We start from the raw sequence: 21,730 nt of genomic DNA, 5'->3' as shown, positions 1-21,730 counted from the left end.
TCCATCCCCTTACTCACACCTACATTGTGAGTTACCCTTCTAATACCTGCGCAAGGAATTGCACCTTTTATTTCAGGAATTATTAGGAGAGAGGTCATGGGGCCACTTCTTCTCTTGCATATCCAGGGAATCTTAACAGTTTGAATTGATAGGATAGTAATGTGTTCTCTGTGTGTGAGATGTATGTTTCTACGTGATTATTTCTTGTTTCAGTTCCCAGTGGTACTAGAAAAAAAGGGCTAAGAAATATCAGCTGTGAGGGTACAAAGCAGACAGAGCCATGACAGGGCATGGGGAACACACAGGAAACACTGTCTGAACGTGGGACAGCACTCTTTACTGGGGTAGCTGTTCAACACAGAGTTCGGGAGGCTGTGGAGTCTCCATCCGAGGAGATGCCCGAGAGCTGCCTGCACATGGTCCTGGCCAGCTGGCCCTGGGTGCCCCAGCTTGAGAGGGGGGCTGGACAAGACAGTGTCAGAGGCCCCTTTTAACCTGAAAGGGAGATACTGATAACAGCAGCTTCATGTGTTAGTCCTGGCATATGGCAAAATGCAAATGGCTCATAAAGACAGCTCTGGATATTTACATAAAAAGAACTCTTTTCGATTATTTTTATAGGGGCATCGTAAAAAGCAATTTAACTTTCCTTCTCACTGCTGCTGTTTTTCCAGGTCTGCCCCATCTCCTACCTCAGGATCTCCATGAGGCCCGTTCTGCTGACCCAGAACGAAGAGGCACTGCAGGCCCTGCCCCTGGGTGTGACACTGACATTTACGGTCCACTTCCACGATCACTCCGGAGATACTTTCCATTCACACAATGCTGTGCTCAACTTTGCCACCAACAGGTGGGTATCTGTCACAGGTGGTAATTACACAGAGCAAGAAAAGGCCAGACACACATAAAACAAAGATGGTTCCAGAGATACCAAGTGATCATACAGCTTGGGCTGGGATTAGCAAAGCAATGGTTTTGTCTCTGCGGCCTTCAGAGGCAGTGGCAGGAAGTAGAGTTGCAGTCGGCAATCGATATTCCCTAGCCATGGAAAGCTGCCCAGAAAAGCACGGTCCCAGCGGGGCCTGCAGGAGTTGTGCTCTGCTCTAAGTGACTCTGAATCATCCCCCGCATGCAGCAGTGGCCCAGAGAAACAGCTGATCCCTCAGCATCTGCCTCTCCCAGTGCTGTGTTCCACTGACTCACTGAGGGCTTATGTAAGTGGGGAACGTTCTGGATCAGGGGCTGTCTCCTCAGATAGGCTTGTGCAACCTTCCCACAGCAGAGACAAGCCTCAAAAGGCTTTGGTCTCTGCCTCACAGAATAAATGTTGTGAAGCAGCCTCCTGTGGTCTTCAGTAAAATACCACTAGTGCTGTTACTGAAACATGGTTTGTTTTCTGCAGAGCACCTTGCTGAATGTGGGTAAATACCAGAACTGGCCATCCAATGGCATTATGTCTGGGAAGCTGCATATTGATGTTCAAATTTCTTGGCTTCCTAACTCCCTTGAGAAAAGGAAAAAGAGGCAAATGATGTCATTCTAAAGCTCTACAATTCTCACAATTAAGAAGTAGTTTTCATGCATAATTGCGATCTTGGTATTTCCTCAGCATAGTGGTGAACTGAGAACTGTCATTTGCCTCAGTGGCACCTCAATAATTTTTACAATTTCCTTACTTTGCTGGACTTCATCAGATGACTGTTCCTGAAAACAAGCAGTCAGCCAGCTGAAGAGTTTGATACCTCTCCTGTTGGAGAGACAGTGCCATTCCCAGGCCTTCCCTCATGCAACAGCACTTGTGTTTGTGTGCAGAGACGACTTCGTGCAGATCGCCAAGGGAGCCGCCAACAACACCTTTGTGATCAGGACTGTGAACGTGGGGCTGACCCTGCTCAGGGTGTGGGATGCAGAGCACAGTGGCACTGCAGACTACATCCCACTGCCTGTGCAGCATGCCATCTTCCCAGAGCTCCCAGACGTGGTGGTGGGGGATGTCCTGTGCCTGAGGACCTTGCTGACAGCCCAGGAAGGTGAGTGGCCTCCAGCTGTGTGGGTTAGCAGCTATTCCGTGGGACACCAGTCTCAGCAAAACTAAATGCATAATTTACCATATTTGTTCAGAACCAATTGTCACTCTTCTTGTTAATAATAAAAATAGGTTTGATCAACTCCTCTAATTTTAATTGCGCTGTGCAGTATGTCTCTTGTATTGAATTCCTGAGCATCACACTTCAGACATTTCTATTCCATTAGCTGGGAAGGCTGGTTCTGAGGGACTCCTGCAGAGTCAGACCTGCCTTCACTCACTGTGTTTGATTGTTGGTCTTAATGGGCTTGTGTCAGAATAACTGCTGGGCAGTGGCACTCCCAGACACCAGAGTGGTTCCTGGGCACTGGGGGATGTGTGCCCTGCCTGGCAGTGGCACTCCCAGACACCAGAGTGGTTCCTGGGCACTGGGGGATGTGTGCCCTGCCTGGCAGTGGCACTCCCAGACAGCAGTGCCCAGGAAATGCTGCAGTTGGCAGCAGGGTGTGAGCAGTGCCCTGTGGTGTTTTCCAGGCCTGCCAGGCGTGTGGAGCTCCTCCTCAAGTGCTCTTCTCGTGGATTCCAAGACTGGCGTGGCCCTGGCAAGGGACTCTGGGGTAGTCACTGTCTACTATGAGATGCCTGGGTTACTGAAAACCTACAGAGAGGTGAGGCACTGTTCTGTGTACTGCTGAGATTAGTTTGGACCTCACCAAACTGTATTCTGTGGAATTTTTTTGTTGTTGTTAAAAATATTTAGAAATGTTCTTCTAGAAATGCAGATGGTTGGGAAGTATTTGGTATGTGGCCAAAAACATCATGTTTTTTTAAAACAACTTTTCTAAGGAGGAAAATGTAGCATAGCTATTTTGATTTTTCACCTTTACTGTTCTTATATTGTACATTTTGATTCCTTTGTTGGCTTAAGTTGCTTTCAGGTGCTAACCAATTTTTGAGTATGGCTGCTATTATGAATGAAACTTCACTGCAGGATTAGATGTCAGCAAGAAGTTGTTCAAGTGTTGTGCCATGCATCACTGATCAGAAGTACTCCATTAAATTATTTTGTTTATCTCTATGCAGTCGTACTGTTGACACAATTCACTGCATCAGCCAGCATAAGCACTAGACATTCTTTTTAAATTAAATTTAGACATAAAGCTTTATGCATATTAACTTCTGGGGGTTGGGTAGGAAGACAAAATGTTTTTGCTAGCTTAAATTGCTTGGAAAGGCAGTTTCTAATATTAGAGAAATGTGGGATTTCAAAGAAAAACATCACCTCGTGGAGTCTTTCACAACCAATCCAGTCTGGGTTTGCCTTCATTTTTATTTGTTGAAACAGTTTTTGGTAACAATGTGCCTCATCCTTTTTTCAGATCCTGATTAATGCACCTCAGAGGACCACAGCAATGCATGTCAGTGGCATGCAGGCAAGCTTACAGGGAGTGGCAGCTTCAAAAGTCATAGTTTTAATTGGGGAAACAAACAAAAATTTGAAAGGTATGATGAAAAAAATATTTATGCTAATGGTTTATTGGATTCATGATGCTTTAGTTTGTGTTACAGGGTTTTTGTTTGTTGTTTAAGGGTAATTTACAAGATCCCCAGGAACCTCAAATGCCTTTCTAGAGTCCTGGGAGCTCTGGGAGCCATGGGACAGAATTTGGAAAGTGTTCTGGAGCACTATTAATATTTCACAAGTAACAAAATCAGTAGATTTTAATAGAGGTACCATTTTTGATCATATGAACAACAGTTAATGGGCAATCACCTAATTGCTTGTATGTTTAATTGCAATTGCCTTCTTGGAGTTGTTACATTTTCTTACTTAGTTACCATGCTTAAATCTTTTGCAGAACTTACCACCAGTTAGAATCAATACAAACATTAAGCATCATATTGTGTCCTCTATTTAATGTGCTGTATTTTGTGTGGTTATAGATCCTTTTAGCTTCTAGCTTAACAATCAGCACTTCTTCCAATAGTATTTTATTTTGCCATATGTAAGTTATTAATGTACCAAAAAATCATCTCACCAGATAGTAAAATCTAACTCGAGGCTCCCAGGATCATGTAAGTTATTCAAGAGACATCTGAGCAGAAGATTCTCTGCAGCTTATTCTTTCCTGTAAATAAATTATTCCTGTCAAGAAAACCCCACAACACATGAAGTTTTCATTGCTGTCTCTTTGGGATTAGACCCTGAGCAAAGGCAGCTGTCTGTGATTTCCAGTGATCTTAAGATCCTCATAACCTTGTGGAACTTTTTCAGAAGGTGGTAGAATAACTCAATGCTACAAGCCATGCTTTTGCTTTTAATTAATTCAACTAAATTAGCTACAATTTTATTTTGTATTTAATTAGAGATTAATTGTTTCCTTCCCCCTAGGGGAGTGTTCACCTGCTCAGATTGAAGCCATTGCTGAGTTACAACCCCAGTCCATTATCAGTTGCCATCTTGATTTCAACAGTGATGCCTTTGACTTCCCAGCACAGGATATTTTTGTGGCAGAACCTGGATTTGATGCAGTTTCAGGTAAGATATGACAAGATGCCATGCTGCAGACAAACACAAGCTCTTTGGTCCAGCAGACTCCATAGAATCCCAGCATCATGGGTTGGGTTGGAGGGATCTTTAAGCCCATCCAGTGCCACCCCTGCCATGGCAAGGACACCCTCCACTGTCCCAGGCTGCTCCAAGCCCACTCAGCCTGGCCTTGGGCACTGCCAGGGATCCAGGGGCAGCCACAGCTGCTCTGGGCACCTGTGCCAGGGCCTCTCCACCCTCCCAGGGAAGGATTTCTTCTTAACATCCAATATAAACCTCCTCTCTTTCCTTCTGAAGTCTCTGGGCTTTGCTGTGTAGGAGCTCAGGCCTCAGTGAGTTGCTGACATGGACACTTCTTGTTTCAGTGGGTTTTCTGCCTCTGTGACAAAATCTTGTGTTGGTTTTCAAAGAAAGCCAGATATCAGAAGTGGTAGCCCACTTCATGTTTTGCAGAGTTTTTGTAGGAAGTAAAAGAAGCAAAGGAGCACTCAGTTGACAAGTATTCCAAAAGTGGAATGTACCCCCAAAACATCATGAACTGGGCCTTAAAAGGGGGGGAAATTGCCAGACACTGTGGAGGTGGAAATAAATTTGTCAAGTCTACAAAATGTGTTAATGTTTTGAAAGTGTAACTTAATTTAGAACAGCATGAAACCACCATGGTCTTTACTTAAAGAACATAAATTATCTGTTAGATAATTAATCTGCAAGCTCATCCCTGCACCCATTGTGTAAACTCATATTCTGCCCTGCATATGCCTCTGTTACTTAGGTAGGGGAAGAAAATAAGGGGAAAGCATGCACCTGGCAAGTTCTCCTTGTTACTGATGCTTTTTATCTTCAATTCTCTGGGAAGTTTTTACTACCTTTACTGCTAATAACAGATTAATTGGTCCCATATGAGACTAGAAACATGTTGAATATATAACTTTTAAAGGAGCTTTTATAAATAAACTACATCTTCACAGACTCAGTGATGGTAGGTGGCTTAAATTTTAACGCTAGTTGAAAAGAATATGAAATAGGATTTTCAGTCTTGTTTTCAGTAAAGCTTTTCAGTATTAGTGTGTTATGTTCAAAGTGGAACTGAGTCTCAATGGCATATTAGAATAAAATGTGACTAGAAGTTACCAGCATAGTGGTTTTTTTCATGATGTTCAGTTTGGGACAAGGAATAATTCTATAGTTGTAGTGCTGGGATTGTGATGTTTGACTCCACAGACACACTGTCCCTGTCCATCTGTGCACTCCTCATCACTGCTGGTTGAGCTTTACCGCCTTTTTTAGCTTTTCTCTGAAGATGTCCCAGCAATCTTGCGTGGAGAAAAACCCTTTGTTGGGGAAGATGAAATAGGAAAGCCTTATAAATATGATTGCCTGGCAAAAGATTTAGAAAATACAGATATTGAGATGAGAACAAGGTTTGAGATACCAAACCTTAATTACTGAACTAGAAAACAATAGCATAGCCAGATTGAAAGCAATTCCCCCTTCTGATTAAACAATGCCCTTTACCTACAGATAGGTCCAAAGGTCACATGGAATGTTGTGTCTCACCCCCCAATGTATGGTTCATCCCACACCTGTAACCCTCCCCTAAAGTATCAGGTATCTGTAACCCCCTTGGTCCAAGTCCTGTTCCAGCCCACCTTGAAGCCCCCTGATAAGGTGTGGCCGAGGGACCGGACACTCTCTTGGATCTTCCTCTTGGGACCCTCACCTGGAACCCTTTCTTAGCCTCATTGCCTCTCTCCCTCTCTCTCCCAGGGCCTGCCAAGAGTTGCAGCTAGCAACTCCAAGCAGGGCTCTTCACCCTTTATAATAAACCACATCTTCTAAGACCTGACTTCAGAGATCTCTCGTCTCCATCCATCCAAGCCAACCCTACACCCTTAAAGGTGTGCAGCTAACAGCCCAAGCTGTCTTGTTCCTGCAGGACACTACACGTGCTCCATCAGGATGCTCAGCCTCACTGACAAGCAGCTGAAGCACCTGAGCAGGAGCAAGGCCACGCTGCGGGTGGCGGCGGCGGTGCGGGGCAGCGCCGCGGCCGGGCAGCAGCAGGGCGCTGAGGTGCCCTTCAACCGCTGGTTCTACGCTGACCAGGCTGAGATGCTGCTCAGCAACCAGGATGTGAGCTCCGTGCTGAAAATCTTCGGTGCCAGTGAAATCCTGGATAGCCTGGAGGTGAGTGCATTCCCAGGGAGTATCTCAGCACAGCTGAAAGCATTCTGAGCTGTCACATGCAGCTTTCTAATGCAGGGCACTCCCTGCCATCTTTATCCTGTCAAGATTTGTTCCTGAGAACAAATGATGATTGATTCTTCCTCAGTTTTCACTTTCCACAGGATCCCAGAATGCTTTGGGTTGGCAGGGACCCTGAAGCTCATCCTGCTCCAATGCATTGCCATGGCATGCCACTCACTCACTGGGTTGCTCAGGGGCCCATCCAGGCTGGCCCTTGGGTTTTGGGGTCGTACAGGTGTGTCAGGCTCACCTGGGCATGCAGCCTGGCATGTGTGAACCAGCTCATGGGTCAGGAAGCAAAAACCTGCTTTACCCCTGTGGCAGGGGAAGTCTTGCCCAAGTGTGACTGACTGCCCACAGCTCACACAGCCCATAGAGGGTCTGTGGGCTTTGGCTGTGTGGGGTTAGCCCAGACCTGTGGAAGGGGCAGGTGAGAGGGGGCACCCTTGGCAATAGGCAGGGGGAAATGCTGCAGGTGTCACTGTAAGTGTACACCTGGCCCTCTGGAGGGGTGAATTGCTGAGTGTTTCTGTGGAATCACCCATTGCTGGCACGTGGCCTGGAAGAGGGAGCTGTGCTGTCCCAGCAGTCTGTTGCAGGTTGGATGTTCCCTGTGCAGGTGAAATGCGAGTCCCCAGCAGTGAAGGTGCTGGAGAAGGAGAAGTCCTATGGGCTGCCAAGTTACGTGGTGTACACTGTGAGCCTGGCTGATCCCAGAGTTCCCAGCCAGGGCTCCCTGTCCACCACTCTGACTGTCTCCAGTCCCATGACAGACCAGTCCATCACCATCCCAGTGACAGTGATCTACTTGGCTGACAGAACCACTGCACCCATGAGATGTAAGTTTAGCTCTGTACTCTGTATGCCAGCAGAAACATTTAGCTTCTCTGATGTTTATGAGGTTAACTCTTAAAGCAGATTGGAGAAGATGCTCCTTTTAACTCAGTATTGCCTCCTCTTAATCAATTCTGCAGATGAAGCCAGTCTCTTCCAGCAGTTTGTTGAGTCTTACCAGGTGATGATCTTCATGCTTTTTGCACTCTTAGCAGGGACAGCTGTTATGATCATAGGTAAGAGAAGGAAAGATTGCACAAGAATATTTTTTTCCATAGCTTCTTATGGTGTCTTAGCTGTAAGGTAAAAAGGAATGATTGCCATGTGAAATTATTTTGGTTTGTTTTTCAATTGTCTTGCAGCCTACCATGCATTTTTCTCACCGAATGAACAGCACAATCAGCCAGTATTCCACCCAAGGACAAGTCTTCAGCACACCCCTAACAGTAAGCAGCTGTCACCCAGTTAGAAGTGAATTAATTGATTCATCTGGCCATTGCACTGGAATTGAATGTAGGAAGGTCTGTAATCAAGAGTGGCAATGAAAAATAATTCACATTCTTACTGATGTGTTTAAGTTACAGTGAGCTGCAGGCCTGGTTGTAAACACAAGTGCCTGATGCTTCAGATGAAATAAGGCAAATTCAAGTGAACATCACTCGCTGAGCAGAAATTTACTGTGCCCCCCTCAGACTTAAGTCCTGAACAGGAAGAGCCACAAACTTCTGATAATTGCAGGATGCCTTTTCAAGAGGCACTGAGCTAAAGGGATGATTTCATCAGGTTCATTGCCAGCGTTCAGCAGATAATCAAGAGCAGTTGTTTGTTCTTCTCCCACCATTCCGGAGCCTGATTGTCTTCTCCTTCCCATGTTTCAGGTTCCATTGTGTCACCTGCACATTCCTTCAGCTCCCAGGCCTCGAGCAGGCAGACCAGCCCCTCGGCCACGCTCTGGAGCACGGGTTACGCCTCTCAGTAGAGGCAGCACGGCTTCTCCTCGTGGCAAATAAAAATAAATGTACAACTCAGTGCCTTAGCAAGCTCAGCAACTTCAGCAGTCGGGATGTAATTCAGGTTTGCTATGGAATATAACTAGGTCCTTAATTTATTTATTTTTCTTGCTATTTAGGGCTCTTTGAGTTTATTTTTTTAATGTCAGTGCTTCAGTTCTCAAAAGCTTGTTTTATCTGTTGTTTTTTGCTGCCTGCACAAAAAGCAGTGTTTATGCTAGATTGGCTTCCTTGCATTCTCCAAGCAACTAGAAGTTATAGCTAAGTTAGAACGATAACAGTTTTTTATTTACTTTTTATAAAATTAGATTTCTTTCTAATTAACTTTTTTAAAAAAGGGGTGAAATATGAGGTGAAACAGGTGAAATATGAGCCAAAAGTTTGAAGGATTGTATATTTCGAAGAACTGTTTTTATTTGGTGTTCCAAAAACTCAGGAATGTATTGCACTGATAAGTGTTCTTATGTTTAGCCTTACACTGGAATTCACCAGCACAATATGCTGGTTTAGCATGAGGAATGCTGGAACAACTGTGAATAATTTAGAAGTTTTTTTACAACAATGATTAGAAAAGATAAAAAAAAAGAACCCCAGAACTTAGTGTGAGTTCCTTTGGGTACAACTGCAGTATTCCTTGGTACTGTAAGCACTTTTCTGAACTGGGAATGTGAAAGCATGTGCCCTCTAAGTGCACCTTTCTTCTGGTAGGAATCCTTTATTTTGAGGATATAATCACAACCCAGTCAGGGTTTTGCAGCTATCAGATAAGGGTTTTGTTTACATATAACAAGCATCCCAGTTTTAACTGTGAATAATATTCTGGCTGTCTGAACTTTCCTAAGGACCACTAGGAAAGTGAAATAACAAAATACTTTGGGTGCAGAACTATGCAGGCAAATAGATGAATGGAATGCAAACCCAGTGCATGGCATAGTGTTTTGGTTTCACACAGTGTTAAAAACAAAAGGATTGTTACACGTAGTTGTATTGAGTCTTGTTTAACTTACTGGCTAGTTTTGGAGAAATTGTGCCTTAAGTGCTAGTACTACTGAAAAAGGTCAGTTTGGATGTAGATAATCATTTGAATCTGTGTTAAAGCTTTTTAAGACTCCTTTATTTTGAATTATCTTGTGGTATGGCTGTTCAGAGTCTAGCACTGGACTATATTATTTAAATCTGTATTATTTAATAAAGCTTTTAAAGATTCCTTTATGTTGCTGTTGATGAATTTTTTGCGGTTTGGCTGTTTAGAATTTAGCATTGGGCTGTTGTTTGAACTTCACTTCCTACAGCCCCTCAGTGTTTGCAATCACGATTTTCCAATCTTAATTTTCTCTCTGTTGGCAATGTAATGTTTTTAAATATTTTGACAATTCTTCCACTAGTATTTGTTGTCAGAGATTTCTTCCAGTTTTCACTAAGCATCTCCAATTCCTGCTGAAATCAGTGATGACTGTAGAAGCAGCTGTTCATTTTCTAGGTTTGTTCAAACTTCCCATTTTGTTCATTTGGGTTTTAAAAGAAAGATGTGATCTTTTTTCCAGTTGCATTCAACAAGAAATCAGTGGGCTGTGAATATCTCTGTGCTCCTGTGATAAACTCTTCAGAAATGATTAAAGGAGAGATTTTGCTCTCCTGTTGTTTCTCTTTCCCATTCAGCAATCTGGCACTGAATGTTCTGAAAAACAAACTGCTCCAAGTGGTGGGAGTACTTTGGCAAATGCTCGCTGTTTATTTCATTTCTTTAGGCAAGTAGTTGCAGTCTCCTGTTAAGGAAAAAAAAAAAAGTATGAAGTAGGGTGCTGGTATGGCTCAGGAGCCAACCTCCTGCGAGCAACAACCAGGCTTTTGCCTCGAGGAGCTCACCTGACCTGTGGGGCCATTCCTGGAGCTGGGGGGATTTGGGGATATAAATTTTTCTGTGCAGGTTGCTGCCAATGTAAAGATTTTTTTTTTTTTTTTAACTTTAATAAACTGAGATTTGCATTTAATGCTGATTTTCCCCCCTGTTCACTTACTGGTTGTTCCTGACTGTTTTCTCCCCTGAGAGGAGAAGGGCTGCTGGGAATGTGTCAGTTCCAAGCTCCAGGCCTTATGTGAGTTGAAATGTCTGAGCTGTGCCAGGCTGACTCCTGCATCCAGAAAATCCCTGCCTGCCAACAGCTGATCAACAGGTGTGTCCCAAGGAATTACTCAATCAGGTTAAGGTTAGCAAGGCTAGGTTAATACTGGTCTTCAAGCCAATCTGCTCCCCAATAAAACATCCCAAACACAGCCCAATCTTTATTTCTGCATCTACCCCCTTTAAAAAGCAAGGCAGATGATGAATGAAACATGGCACACATTTTCAGCAAAGAGCTCTTTCGGATGGGTAACCAAGATTATTCAGGGGAAGGTTTTCCTGGCAGCATGTCAGCTGCCTTTTGTAGTTTGTATGAAGGATTAAAGTTCTCCAGGTGGGAGTCCAGCCTTGGCCTGCAGGTAACAGCATCCTTACCTTCCGTGTTTGGTTGTTGATCTGGCATTCATGAGCACATGTCAGTCATTCATGAGCATCTTCTGGTGATTTTTTAGTACAGGGCTCCCCAAGAAGCTTGAGGAGTTTCCCCATCCCAGTTTCTCCAGTTAGAGACACAGCTGTATTAGGCTGTGTCTTGTTGTGTCTCAGGGATTGCAGCAATCCTCCCTAAGGAACTCTCCTTGGAGCAGCCCTGGAGACAGATGGTGTTTGGTTAACAGGCAAGGGACATGCTCTCCAGTTAATTCCTCTTTTTTTATTTTTTATTTTTTCTGGTAAGGCAACTAGAGGTATTGTTGTGTATTTAGCTTTATGATTCTGTGTTAAGTCTGTGTAGTATTGGTGATTTGATTAAAACCATTCCTTTTCAGCTGTATCTTCTTTGTATCAATTTCAAGTTCAAGGTTATAGCTGCCCTTAAACTCCAGCCTGTGTTCTCCACAGCACAGCCCCTGTGCTCTCTTAGGAAATGCATCAATTTCTAAGCTGTAAAAATAGGCATTTAGCAAGTGATAACTATCTGACATAAGGTCTTTGGGTGATACTAAATATTCTAATTTTTATTTATTTTATTTGCAAAATTCAAGAACATCTGCTTTATTTTCAGTTTGAATAAAGCTGGGTTCACTTTTCATCTGTTAACTTCAGTGAGACAACTTCTCTGTGCAAATTTGGCACAGTTTCCCAGGACCTTCTCTTGAAGCTTGCAAAATTAAAACAAGAATGGGAAACTAATTTTTCTCCTTGATTCATATTTCTCACCGTTGCACTGAGCTGTAGCTGTACCACCAGTAAGCTGCTTTCCACATCTTTCCTCACACCTCTTGCCCTCTCCATCTCCAGAGCAGTTTTTATCCTATGCGCTGTGTTCACCTCTGCAGGTGGTCTTCTCCTGAGCTCTGTGTGTTAATAAATGATTTCCTGCCATTTCTACCATCTTCACCCCTCAGCACAGGGGCGGTGCTGTGCTGTGTGTGCTGCCTCCCTCTCAGTGCTTTGCCATAATCCCTAAACAGACTGGGAGCTGCAGTTGCTGTTTTCCATGGAGCAGACGTTGTGTACATGTTTGTTACTCACCCAGTCATTCATTCTTCCCTTCTCACTTCTTACTTGCCACATTGTGTTTTAAAGCGCTGTTCCCATTCTCCTCAGTTCAAAGCTTACTTTTGCATTTATCCCAAATAAATTTATTTAAAGCTGTTGTGCTTATGGATATGCCAAGGTCTCTTTTGTGACCTTTTGTTCATTTTAAAATTTCATTTCCAAGTAAGCCAGTTCCCACCTAGGGACATCCTTTCACGCTTTGGGTGGGAAAGCACCACAAAACTTCACTGGAGAGTCAGACCAGAAATCCCTGCAATGGAGAACCTCAGGCTGCCTGTGCCAAGGGCAGCCCTAGTAAATAATTCTAGGCCAGCATGTGCTTATGGCTTAGAGTGACCATCTTTAAATCAAACAAAAGCAGTATTGTCTAGATAAAATCTGGTGATTGACATTCAGTTTACTGATCAACAAGCTTGGAAGTTCTGGAACTAGGTTTAAATAATTGTTCTATTTCAGGTGTATTTATCTGTGAGAGAGACAAGAGGTGGGAGATGATTTTGTCTTTTGTGGCATATGCTTTATTTAGAAAATAAAGTTCTGAGACTCTCTTAAGTAGTAGGAAGCTGCCCTTAGTAACAAAATAGTGAAAATTGTCATATTTTATCCAAAAGGAAGGGGAAAAAATAATTTTCCAAAGTAATAGCTTGTAATTTGACAGCATGAATCACTGGTGTTATTATGACTGAGTCATAAATAGAAGAGGCACCAAAAGAATTCTTTTTCAGAGTATTTTTCACCAAAATAATTATTTTTCAGTACAAAGATAACAAAGAAACTATGTCTCCTAAAATGTTGTTAAGAAGGCACCAGACCATTGAACAGGGTAAGCTTATTTGAAATACTAACTCACCAAAAGTGCTTTTTAAAATATTTTTTTTTGTAAAAATAATAGAAGAGGCTGCTGTCAATTATCTTCTTCTATAACAGCTAATTAGCCTGTCTTTAGTGGAAGCTGGGTCAAAGCCGTCCTTAGAAGAATATTAAGAATCCTGGAGATTCAGTATTGTGATCCAGCCTTTACCAGCTCCTGAACTCTCCTGCCACACACAGTTGGTCAAGTCACCAAACACAGCCAATAAAGCTGATTTGGCCACAGTACTTTGTCATTGCTCCTCTGCATTTTTATCTTTCCGAACTTCCTTTCCTCATGCCTCACTAGTCATCTTTGGATCTGAAGTTGTGCCCATGTCCTGGTGGATATTTGGGGGTTTGTTCATTTGCTAGATTAATATTTCATTTCATGCTGGGTTAAGACTGGCCAATAGAAATAAATAGCCTTTGATTATAGCACAATTAAGGATCTCTTGTGAAGAAAAAAGAACTGTTGTCCTGAGCATCTGACCCCAGCTGGTGCATTCTCTCTGCCAGCTGGTTCTTGCATGGAAGGAAAATTAATAAAATTGCCAAACAAAGAAGTATTTTCAGCAAGTACGCAAACATTGAAGGCTAAACATCCTCCTTGCAATGCCAGAAGTGGATTCCAAATAAGCAGCTGAACTGAAGGATTATTTTGATAGTGTTGTAGAAATATTGGTCTACTGGAGATGTTTAAAGGTCAGCTGGAGTGTTTTGTGGGGGTTTTGTTGCTGTTACTGAGTTTTTTTGGTGCCTGACTCCTTAGTTCTGGGCATGCTGCTTTCATAAGACATCACTGACAGGCTGGGCTCTAAGAATCTGTGTTACACAGATTATCATCACCATTGCTGCAGTTTCCATATTCCTCCCCTACTACAAAAAATGTGACCTTTGTGTGATTTTTTTTTTTTTATCTCTGGTGTGAGATTCCACCTCCTTCAGCAGGAAGAGATCAATGAATTGAGGTAATTGAAGAAGTAGACAGTAGTTGCTACCACTCTCAAATGATTTCATTAAATTATTAACAATTCGCTCAGGGCTGTCTTGGGGGTGCTGGGAGAGCAGAATGTAGTTCAGGCAGAATGTAATTTAGGCATAAAACATGATACAGCAATTTCATTTTAGTTCCAGCTTTGCTGAATGTGCTTCTGAAAGCAGACAGGTCTAGATCACACTTCTGTCTGATTTTTAGATTTAGGGCTACAGTGACAGTGCAAAATGTCAGAATTATGAGTAAGTTAAAAAGCAGTGCTGAGCTGTAAGGTCACAGAACCCTGTTAGTGCTCACTCCATGATCTGACTTAGCAAATCACAGTTTCATGTTCTCAGCAGTGATGGCAGAAATCTCTCCCTCTGCTTCGTAATATTCTCTCCTTTTATCCTGACTTTCAGTTGCTGTTCAGGAAAGGTCTGAAGTGTTTTGTGTCCTTGACCCAGGTGACTGACCAGCCTGCAGGGCTGGGACAGCTGGGTACAAGTGTAAATACACCTTCAATGCAGTGACTTACCAAGCAGTAGAATTGACATAAGAGAAACTATTGTTCCATTAAACACAGTAAAAGCAGGGTGGAAATACACCAGGTGTTTTCAAAGTAGTATTTCCCAAGGGGAATCCTGCTCCAGCAGTGCATCACAGAAGTAGGTGCTGTAGAAAGCACTGGACAGTGAAGTTTCCCTCCTAAACAGAGGAGGGCAGGGAAAGGCAGCCTGTTTGTACATTCGGAAAATTACCCTAGGCCCCAGTTCTGGGTTTAACTGTGGAATGTTTGATATTGGTGAACTTTAGATATGTGACTTAGATAAAAATTATATTCACAGAATCCCAGAACATCCTGAGCTGAAGGGACCCCCAAGGATCACCCAGTCCAACCTGGCCCTGCACAGACACCCCAACAATCCCACCCTGGGCATCCCTGGCAGTGTTGTTCCTGGCAGCCTCGGGCTGTGCCCATTCCCTGGGCAGCCTGAGCAGTGCCCAGCACCCTCTGGGGAAGAAGGGAAGGACTTTTTCCTGCTCTCCAGCCTGAGCCTACCCTGGCACAGCTCCAGCCCTTCCCTGGGTCCTGTCCCTGTCCCAGAGCAGAGATCAGTGCTTGCCCCAGTCTGTTATTTCAGGAAGCCCTTGGAGCTGCTTTCCTTCCAAACCGAGCAGGATTTTGGTCTCTGTTCTGCCTGTGTCTGGCCTCCTGCCCAAACTCAGCATCTCTGTGTACACAAATACACATCCTCTGGGCATTGCTCCTCGTGCACCTGCCAGCAGCACTCCTCCCTCTGCCTTAGCAGGTGAGCTGATGTAATGATACAGGAGCACCTGGTTCCCAACCCTGTAAATTCAGGGCTTTCTGGCAAATAGCACTTCATTTAGGTAATAACACTCTCACATGATGGTTTCATGTCCTTCAGACTTATTCAAATATCTCTGCAACCTCATTCAATGACTACACCTTGTCATTCAGCCCCCAATAAAGGAGTTTAACATTTTGCTAAAGGAAGCTTTCTCTGTGCTTTGGTTCATTTGCCCAGGAGGTGTAAGTGCAGCTATTTTGATAGAGCTGGACTGTGTACTGGGATGAACACATTTTCATTAAATCTGTCAAATGTCATTTTAAAAGTCATTGAGTGTGCTCTACAACAAAGCAGGCAGAATTACAGAGCAGAATGCCTTTTGTGAATGCTATTGTAAATGTGTCACAGCTCATTCTGGCTTTTGCATGTGGGCTTATCTTCAAATAGCATCCTGCTGTTATGATTAGTGATTGCTATCGTGAATAAAATCTCTTTGGTTTCAGCAACAAAATAAACACTTTATATATAGAACCCACTGTTGAATAGGACCCTAAATATTTATTTTCCCATTCTTCTTGCCAGATAATCTTCAAGGTGAAGCCTCTTGTCTAATGAAACAATGTCAGCAGTAAAACCAGGACTTGAGGCAGTCATGGTTCTAGAAAGGGCAGGCAGCAGCAGAAAGCAAGCTCTTAATATTACCTGTCTAAATGAAACATCCTTGGAACCCTGTGAGCTCGGAATTAGGCCATTGTCTTTTACTGGGATGAGCTTTGTGGTGTTCCAGTGTCCACCAGCATCACCTTCTGCTCCAGGTAATTGGTAACCCCATGGGAAATGCCTTGACTTCAGGTGTCACCTGCTGTGCCTCCACAGAACTTTCAGTCTTGCAGCTTTTAAAATTATTAGTGTCAACTTTGAGATTTTTGAATTGGTAGGGCACTCACAAAAATGTTTCTTCGTATGATTTGGCAAGCCATTACATGATACAAGCTATTATATTATATTATATTATATTATATTATATTATATTATATTATATTATATTAGCTATATGGCAGAGATTTGGATTAGATGACATTTAAAGGTCCTTTCCAACCCAAACTCTTCTCTGGTTCTATGACTCCGTAAAATATGAATAATCTACAGTTCACATATTTCCAAATTAAATTCTGCAAGAGAAAGCAAAGCTTTTTGCCTCTTAGGCTCGCTAGATGAAGACTTTTAGGCTTGTGAAGGATTGGAATAGTTCCAGTTAATACTAACAAGCCAAAATTTAGAAATAGTTGGAGCTAACCTTTGATGAGAGAGGAAAGAAAGAGTCTCTTAAAGCGAGTTCCTAAAGAATTCTCATTTAGGTAAAAGTACATAAGAAGGCAAAAATATCTGAAAGCGAAATAAATCCATGGCTTCTGAGAAGAAGCCCCAGGAGCACAGCACTGAAGGTGTTGGGCAATGCATGAAAATGAGATACAGAGAGGTAGAAGACAATTTTCACTACATCAGTAGGTTTGCATAACACAGTGAGACTGGCAAAGGGAATTATGTCTTCATTTCCCAGTTTTATGAGAGCCTGCATGTGTGGAATAAAGCTCTGGGAGAAGACAGCAAGGAGGGACAAGAAGGTTTCCTGTGAGTAATCTAACTTAAAAATTGGAAGTTGTCTTAAATTCTGCATCATCTTTCAGGTTGAATGGTGAATCTTTGTGATAACCAGTTTGTTTTGCTGCTGGAATCTGACCATAAAGTTCTTAGACACCAGGTCTCCAGTACTGTGTGTTCAGCTGTGTTTCAGGAGTTCTCTTATCATTATAAATGTCTCTCATTCCATCTGCCTGAACAGATAGGGCTGTGCTAAGTCTGTTATTAATTTTTTAGGTTGTTTCATTCCAGATGAATAAAATATTTAAAGTGGATATTTTTCCCAGCACCTGCAGCTGCTCAAAACCCCAGCACATTACGCAGCTGAATTCAAGCAATAAAGACTACTAACTTAAAATACTTTCAGTGCCAAAGAGCTTTAGGAATGTTGTCTGTGAGAACAGGTAACTGCTAAGTCACTGTTCTTTGAAGACTTCAGATCCACAGATATATTGGTGTACTTGTACCTCTTGTGAGTGACTAAAGGATCTGTTTATATGAACTTGTTTTGCATCTTGATTATCTGTTGTTCAGGCTTCTAACTGAGCAGACTTTCCATTGGTTTAGTGTCTGCACTCTCAGATAATCTCCTTTTTGCTCAGCCACTGCTGCTGTCCACAGCCAGACTGGACAGGGCTTGGAGCCACCTGGGCTGGGGGAAGGTGTCCAGGATGAGCTCCAGGGTCTCTTGCTATGATATTGTTGAGAGACAAATGGAACTAGAAACAAGTTTCAAAATACAGCCTTACAAATAAGACTAGATACTTTGGAGAAAAAGAACTATGAAAGATACATTGTAGTAAGACCCACAAAGAGTAATTTTAAATAATTGACTTTAAGGCATTTACAACATAGTGTAGCAAAGACTAATAAACAAAAAAAAACTTATAATGTATTATAATTGAATATAGTTAGTTTCTAATTGTAATAACATGAATTATAACATCTGTATTATCTCACCCTTCAGATAAGACTAAAAATAAAATAAAAGCTTTAAAAACACCTCTCAGTTACCCCATCTCTGAGCCAGAAAATACCTTAATCCAACACCTTTCAACCCAAACCATTCTGGGGTTCCGAGGTTCCATGACTCTGCTTGCTCACTGAAAACGTGAGCAGTAGGAATTCAAGTGTTACACTCCCAAGCAGGCAAAGCCCTTGTAGAGAGCTGTACTTGCTTTCCAGGGGTGGATTTATGGGAAGCTGCATCTCTAGAGCAGCTCTAGACTGGTGGCTCCAGAAGGAGGGGAGTGCCCTCCCTCAGAGCCTGGAGTCTGCAACTCTACAGCTGCTCATGTACAAATTCTCCTGAATAAAGTTTTAGTCTGGTTTTGGGTTTTGTTGGTTATTTTTTTTTTTCCCATTATATCTTGATTAGTGTGACTGTGTAAACCTGTGGGTACATTTGATGACTCAGTGCCACTACATGGATTTACATGTGCTAGGAGACAAGTTTGCTGCTGGCATCGTGGTGCCTTGATTGCCTGCAGCTGTGGAATTTGCATGTGCCTTGGATCCTGGTCACTGGTAAAAATGCAGGAGCATTTATTCAAAGTTCATAAATAGCTTCTCATTTTTAAATTAATGGGAATTTAGACATTAAATCATGAGAATTCATTTCACTAGTGTCCAAAGAGAGCTTAGAGCCTCATCTCGGGCATCAAAGCAGGTTGTTTGCTCCTGATATCCTTTCACTTGGCTTACCAAGCTTGTAACACAGTTTATCTTGCACTACTGCATTAGGTGAATTTTGCAGAAATGTATCCTCAAGAAGAACAATTAGATTTAACTCATGATCCCTCCTGGAACTGGTTCTTTCTCCCTCCTGTTTCACTATGTTTTACTTTACAGACCATCATCTCCCAACTGTTATATACTATTATTTGCCCTCCCCATAAAGTAAACATTAACATTTTCATATTCTGTAAGTTACATTTTATGAAATATCAAAACCTGTAAAGCTCACCAGCTGAGGACCTACTTTTTTGGATTTTTGTGTGGAGCAGAAAGGAGAAGAAAGGAGAGGTTGTTTTGGAGCTCACAGCACTATTTCAGTGCTTGATATAGAACAGTAAAGTATTTTGAACTCTATTGTTGAGAATCCATGTGTGATATAAATCAGAATTATTATCCTTATCTCATCACTGGGAAGGCTGCAGCACACAGAGAGATGATTTGTCCAAGGCCTCTGTCAGGGCAGAGGCAGGGCTGAAAATAGAACCTGTGTTTGAGCAGAGCTCAGGGCTGGGTCTGTGACACCATCACACCAAGGAGAGGGAATGCAAATGGGAAATGCTGGCAGAGGTGGGACTCACACAGGGATACACTGGGATCAGCTCTGAGCAGCTCCCTGAGGTACCCTGCTGGCTTCCCACAGAAAATAATTCACCTGCAGTGCTGAAATATGGCCAGAGCCACTGAGGAAACTCCTTACCAGTCAGTGGTCAATAAACCACTTTCAAGCTTTATCATAATAATAATAATGATAATGATAATGAAGAAGAAGAAGATCACGATGATGATGATGATGATGATAATAATAATAATAATAATAATAATACTTTTTTATTATTATGACTATTATGATAAGAACAGATAAAACACCAACTTCTACATGGAACTGTTGAAGTTCAGCTCCAGGAGCAGCACAGGAGCTCTGGCACTGCCCTGCCTGCTGTTCCTGGCTACAGAATAATAATAATAATAATAATAATAATAATAATAATAATAATAATAATAATAATAATAATAATTTCTTTTTTTATTTTCAATTTTATTTTCTAGCCCATCTGAACATCTGAATACACTTCCATAAGCCAGGCAAAATCCCCCTTTCCTAATGCTGAGTTGTGCAGCAGAAGAGCACTGCAGGGCCCAGGAAGAGAAGAAAGCTGCTGGGTTCTGAGCCCTGCCCTGTGCCAGCACAGCCCTGCAGAGGCCCTGGCACACTGAGGGTGCTTTATTCACTGCAGCTCAGCCAGCAGGGCAGTGCTGGAGCTCCTGTGCTGCTGCTGGAGCTGAACTTTGGTAGTTCCATGTGGAAGTTGGTGTTTTATCTATTCTTATTTGTATCACGTGTACAAGTGCGTCTCTGCTCATCCAGTGCAGCTCATTATGCGTGGAAGTGGGAATCTGATTCCTCTGGGTACACTGCAGCAGCAGCATTATGTATTTCAAGTGAAAATATGTTTCTGAATCTGATGTTTGACAGCTTTTCAAAATGATATTTAAGTATTGAGCCATTTAAGAATCACAACTTCCTATCTGGGATAAACTGGTATATGTGTTTACTTTCTGCTGGCTTCTTCCCCATTTATTTAGATTTAGAAAACAAAAATGTTGTGCTTGATTCATCCAAGAATTTAAATATATATCTAAAATTATGCCTGGTTAATTAATTCCATTTAAAGTTTTTCTGCTCAAATGCATAAGCTTTTCAGGATGCTGCTGTTATGTAGATCAGGGCTTTGGGAAGAGAAGGAGATCCATAAAAAAATTATTTAATTGCCTAAAATTTTAGTCTGCAATTCAAAAGCCTCCTGCTATGTTTAAAGCCTGAACAACACATCTTTTTTCCTAATAATTAGTTGATGTGTACATATTCCTGAAGGATATTGAGATGTTTAATCCAGCAGAAAATTGCTATCTGGTGGACTACAGGGAAAAAGTGGGACAAAATTTTGTTATTATTATTTTTAAAAAATGTAGGCAATTATAGTTAGGCAAGAATAAAGCAATATAGTTAAATAATGAGAGAAGCAGAGCTACACAAAGCTCAGTGTGTAGCTAGTACTAAAGTCACCACTGAAAACAAGGCATTTCTCCTGTTGCCAGTAAAAGAATTCATTGAAATGGCAGTTTTTATGACTGAAGCAGTGAAAAGAGGCATTGCTTGGTCATGGGGTGGTGGGCAGGTTCTTCAGGCTGGCACTGACCTGCAGGGGTCTGCCAGGAATGAGGTCCTGGGCAGTGGGGGTGGGATGGGAGATGAGCCCCAGGGCCCCTCGCAGCCCAAGCCGGGGGGATTCCCTGCCCTGGGCAGTGAGAGCTCCCAGCCAAGGGCTGCTCCTGCAGGATGGAGCCCAGAAGGGGAATTGCAGGGCGGGTCCCTGGCAGGAGCAGCTCCTGCTCACAGCCCTGTGCTCAGGGACAGGGGCAGCAGGAGCTGCCTACAGATGGAGATCGCTGCAGGCCCAGAAAGTCACAGCGAGCACCACTTACATAACAGCTCTGTGACCTGGCATCGCTTCACTGCTGCAGGCAGCCAGGAGGGAGGATGGGGGTGGAGGTGGTGTTTTGTCTGTGCACCTTTTTCCCCCATTTGGATGAGAGGACAACACTAGAACAGTAAAAAAAAAAAAAAACAGCAAAACATAGATAAATCCTGGAATGGTAGCAATGTACAGATTTCAGCAGCCTTGTCTGCAGAACAAAGTGTCTGCCCAGAGGGAAGAGAAGGAATTTAAAATGATCCCCAGTGTGTGGTGGAATAGGGTTAATGCTAGTAATAAATCTAATGAGGATGTAATTGGTGTGTTTTCCTCAGTTTGGTTCATTTTAAGAAGGAGATCCAGGTAAACTCTTTACTGCTGTTCAGGCTTTAGTGCCCAGGACCACTGTGTTTCCAGCCTGTGCCACATGCTGAGTGCACAGGCTGG

General features: G+C 42.7%; 1 protein-coding gene across 1 annotated transcript in view; it reads left to right on the top strand.

The window, feature by feature from the left end:
• NUP210 (nucleoporin 210) overlaps positions 1–9,880 on the top strand; it is a 48,934-nt gene extending 39,054 nt beyond the window's left edge. Inside the window, exons 31-40 of the mRNA XM_053953999.1 lie at positions 675–850; positions 1,813–2,030; positions 2,561–2,694; positions 3,406–3,529; positions 4,419–4,565; positions 6,514–6,764; positions 7,444–7,663; positions 7,799–7,894; positions 8,021–8,104; positions 8,537–9,880. Of these exons, the coding sequence (XP_053809974.1) occupies positions 675–850; positions 1,813–2,030; positions 2,561–2,694; positions 3,406–3,529; positions 4,419–4,565; positions 6,514–6,764; positions 7,444–7,663; positions 7,799–7,894; positions 8,021–8,104; positions 8,537–8,637 (1,551 nt within the window). The 3' untranslated portion in view covers positions 8,638–9,880. The remainder of the gene's footprint in view (positions 1–674; positions 851–1,812; positions 2,031–2,560; positions 2,695–3,405; positions 3,530–4,418; positions 4,566–6,513; positions 6,765–7,443; positions 7,664–7,798; positions 7,895–8,020; positions 8,105–8,536) is intronic.
• The last annotated feature ends 11,850 nt before the right edge of the window (positions 9,881–21,730 follow it).

This window comes from Vidua chalybeata, chromosome 12 (genome assembly GCF_026979565.1).
Source record: "Vidua chalybeata isolate OUT-0048 chromosome 12, bVidCha1 merged haplotype, whole genome shotgun sequence".
NCBI lineage: Eukaryota > Metazoa > Chordata > Aves > Passeriformes > Viduidae > Vidua > Vidua chalybeata.
The sequence above is the reverse complement of the archived record's forward strand: the minus strand, read 5'-3'. Positions and strand labels throughout refer to the sequence as shown.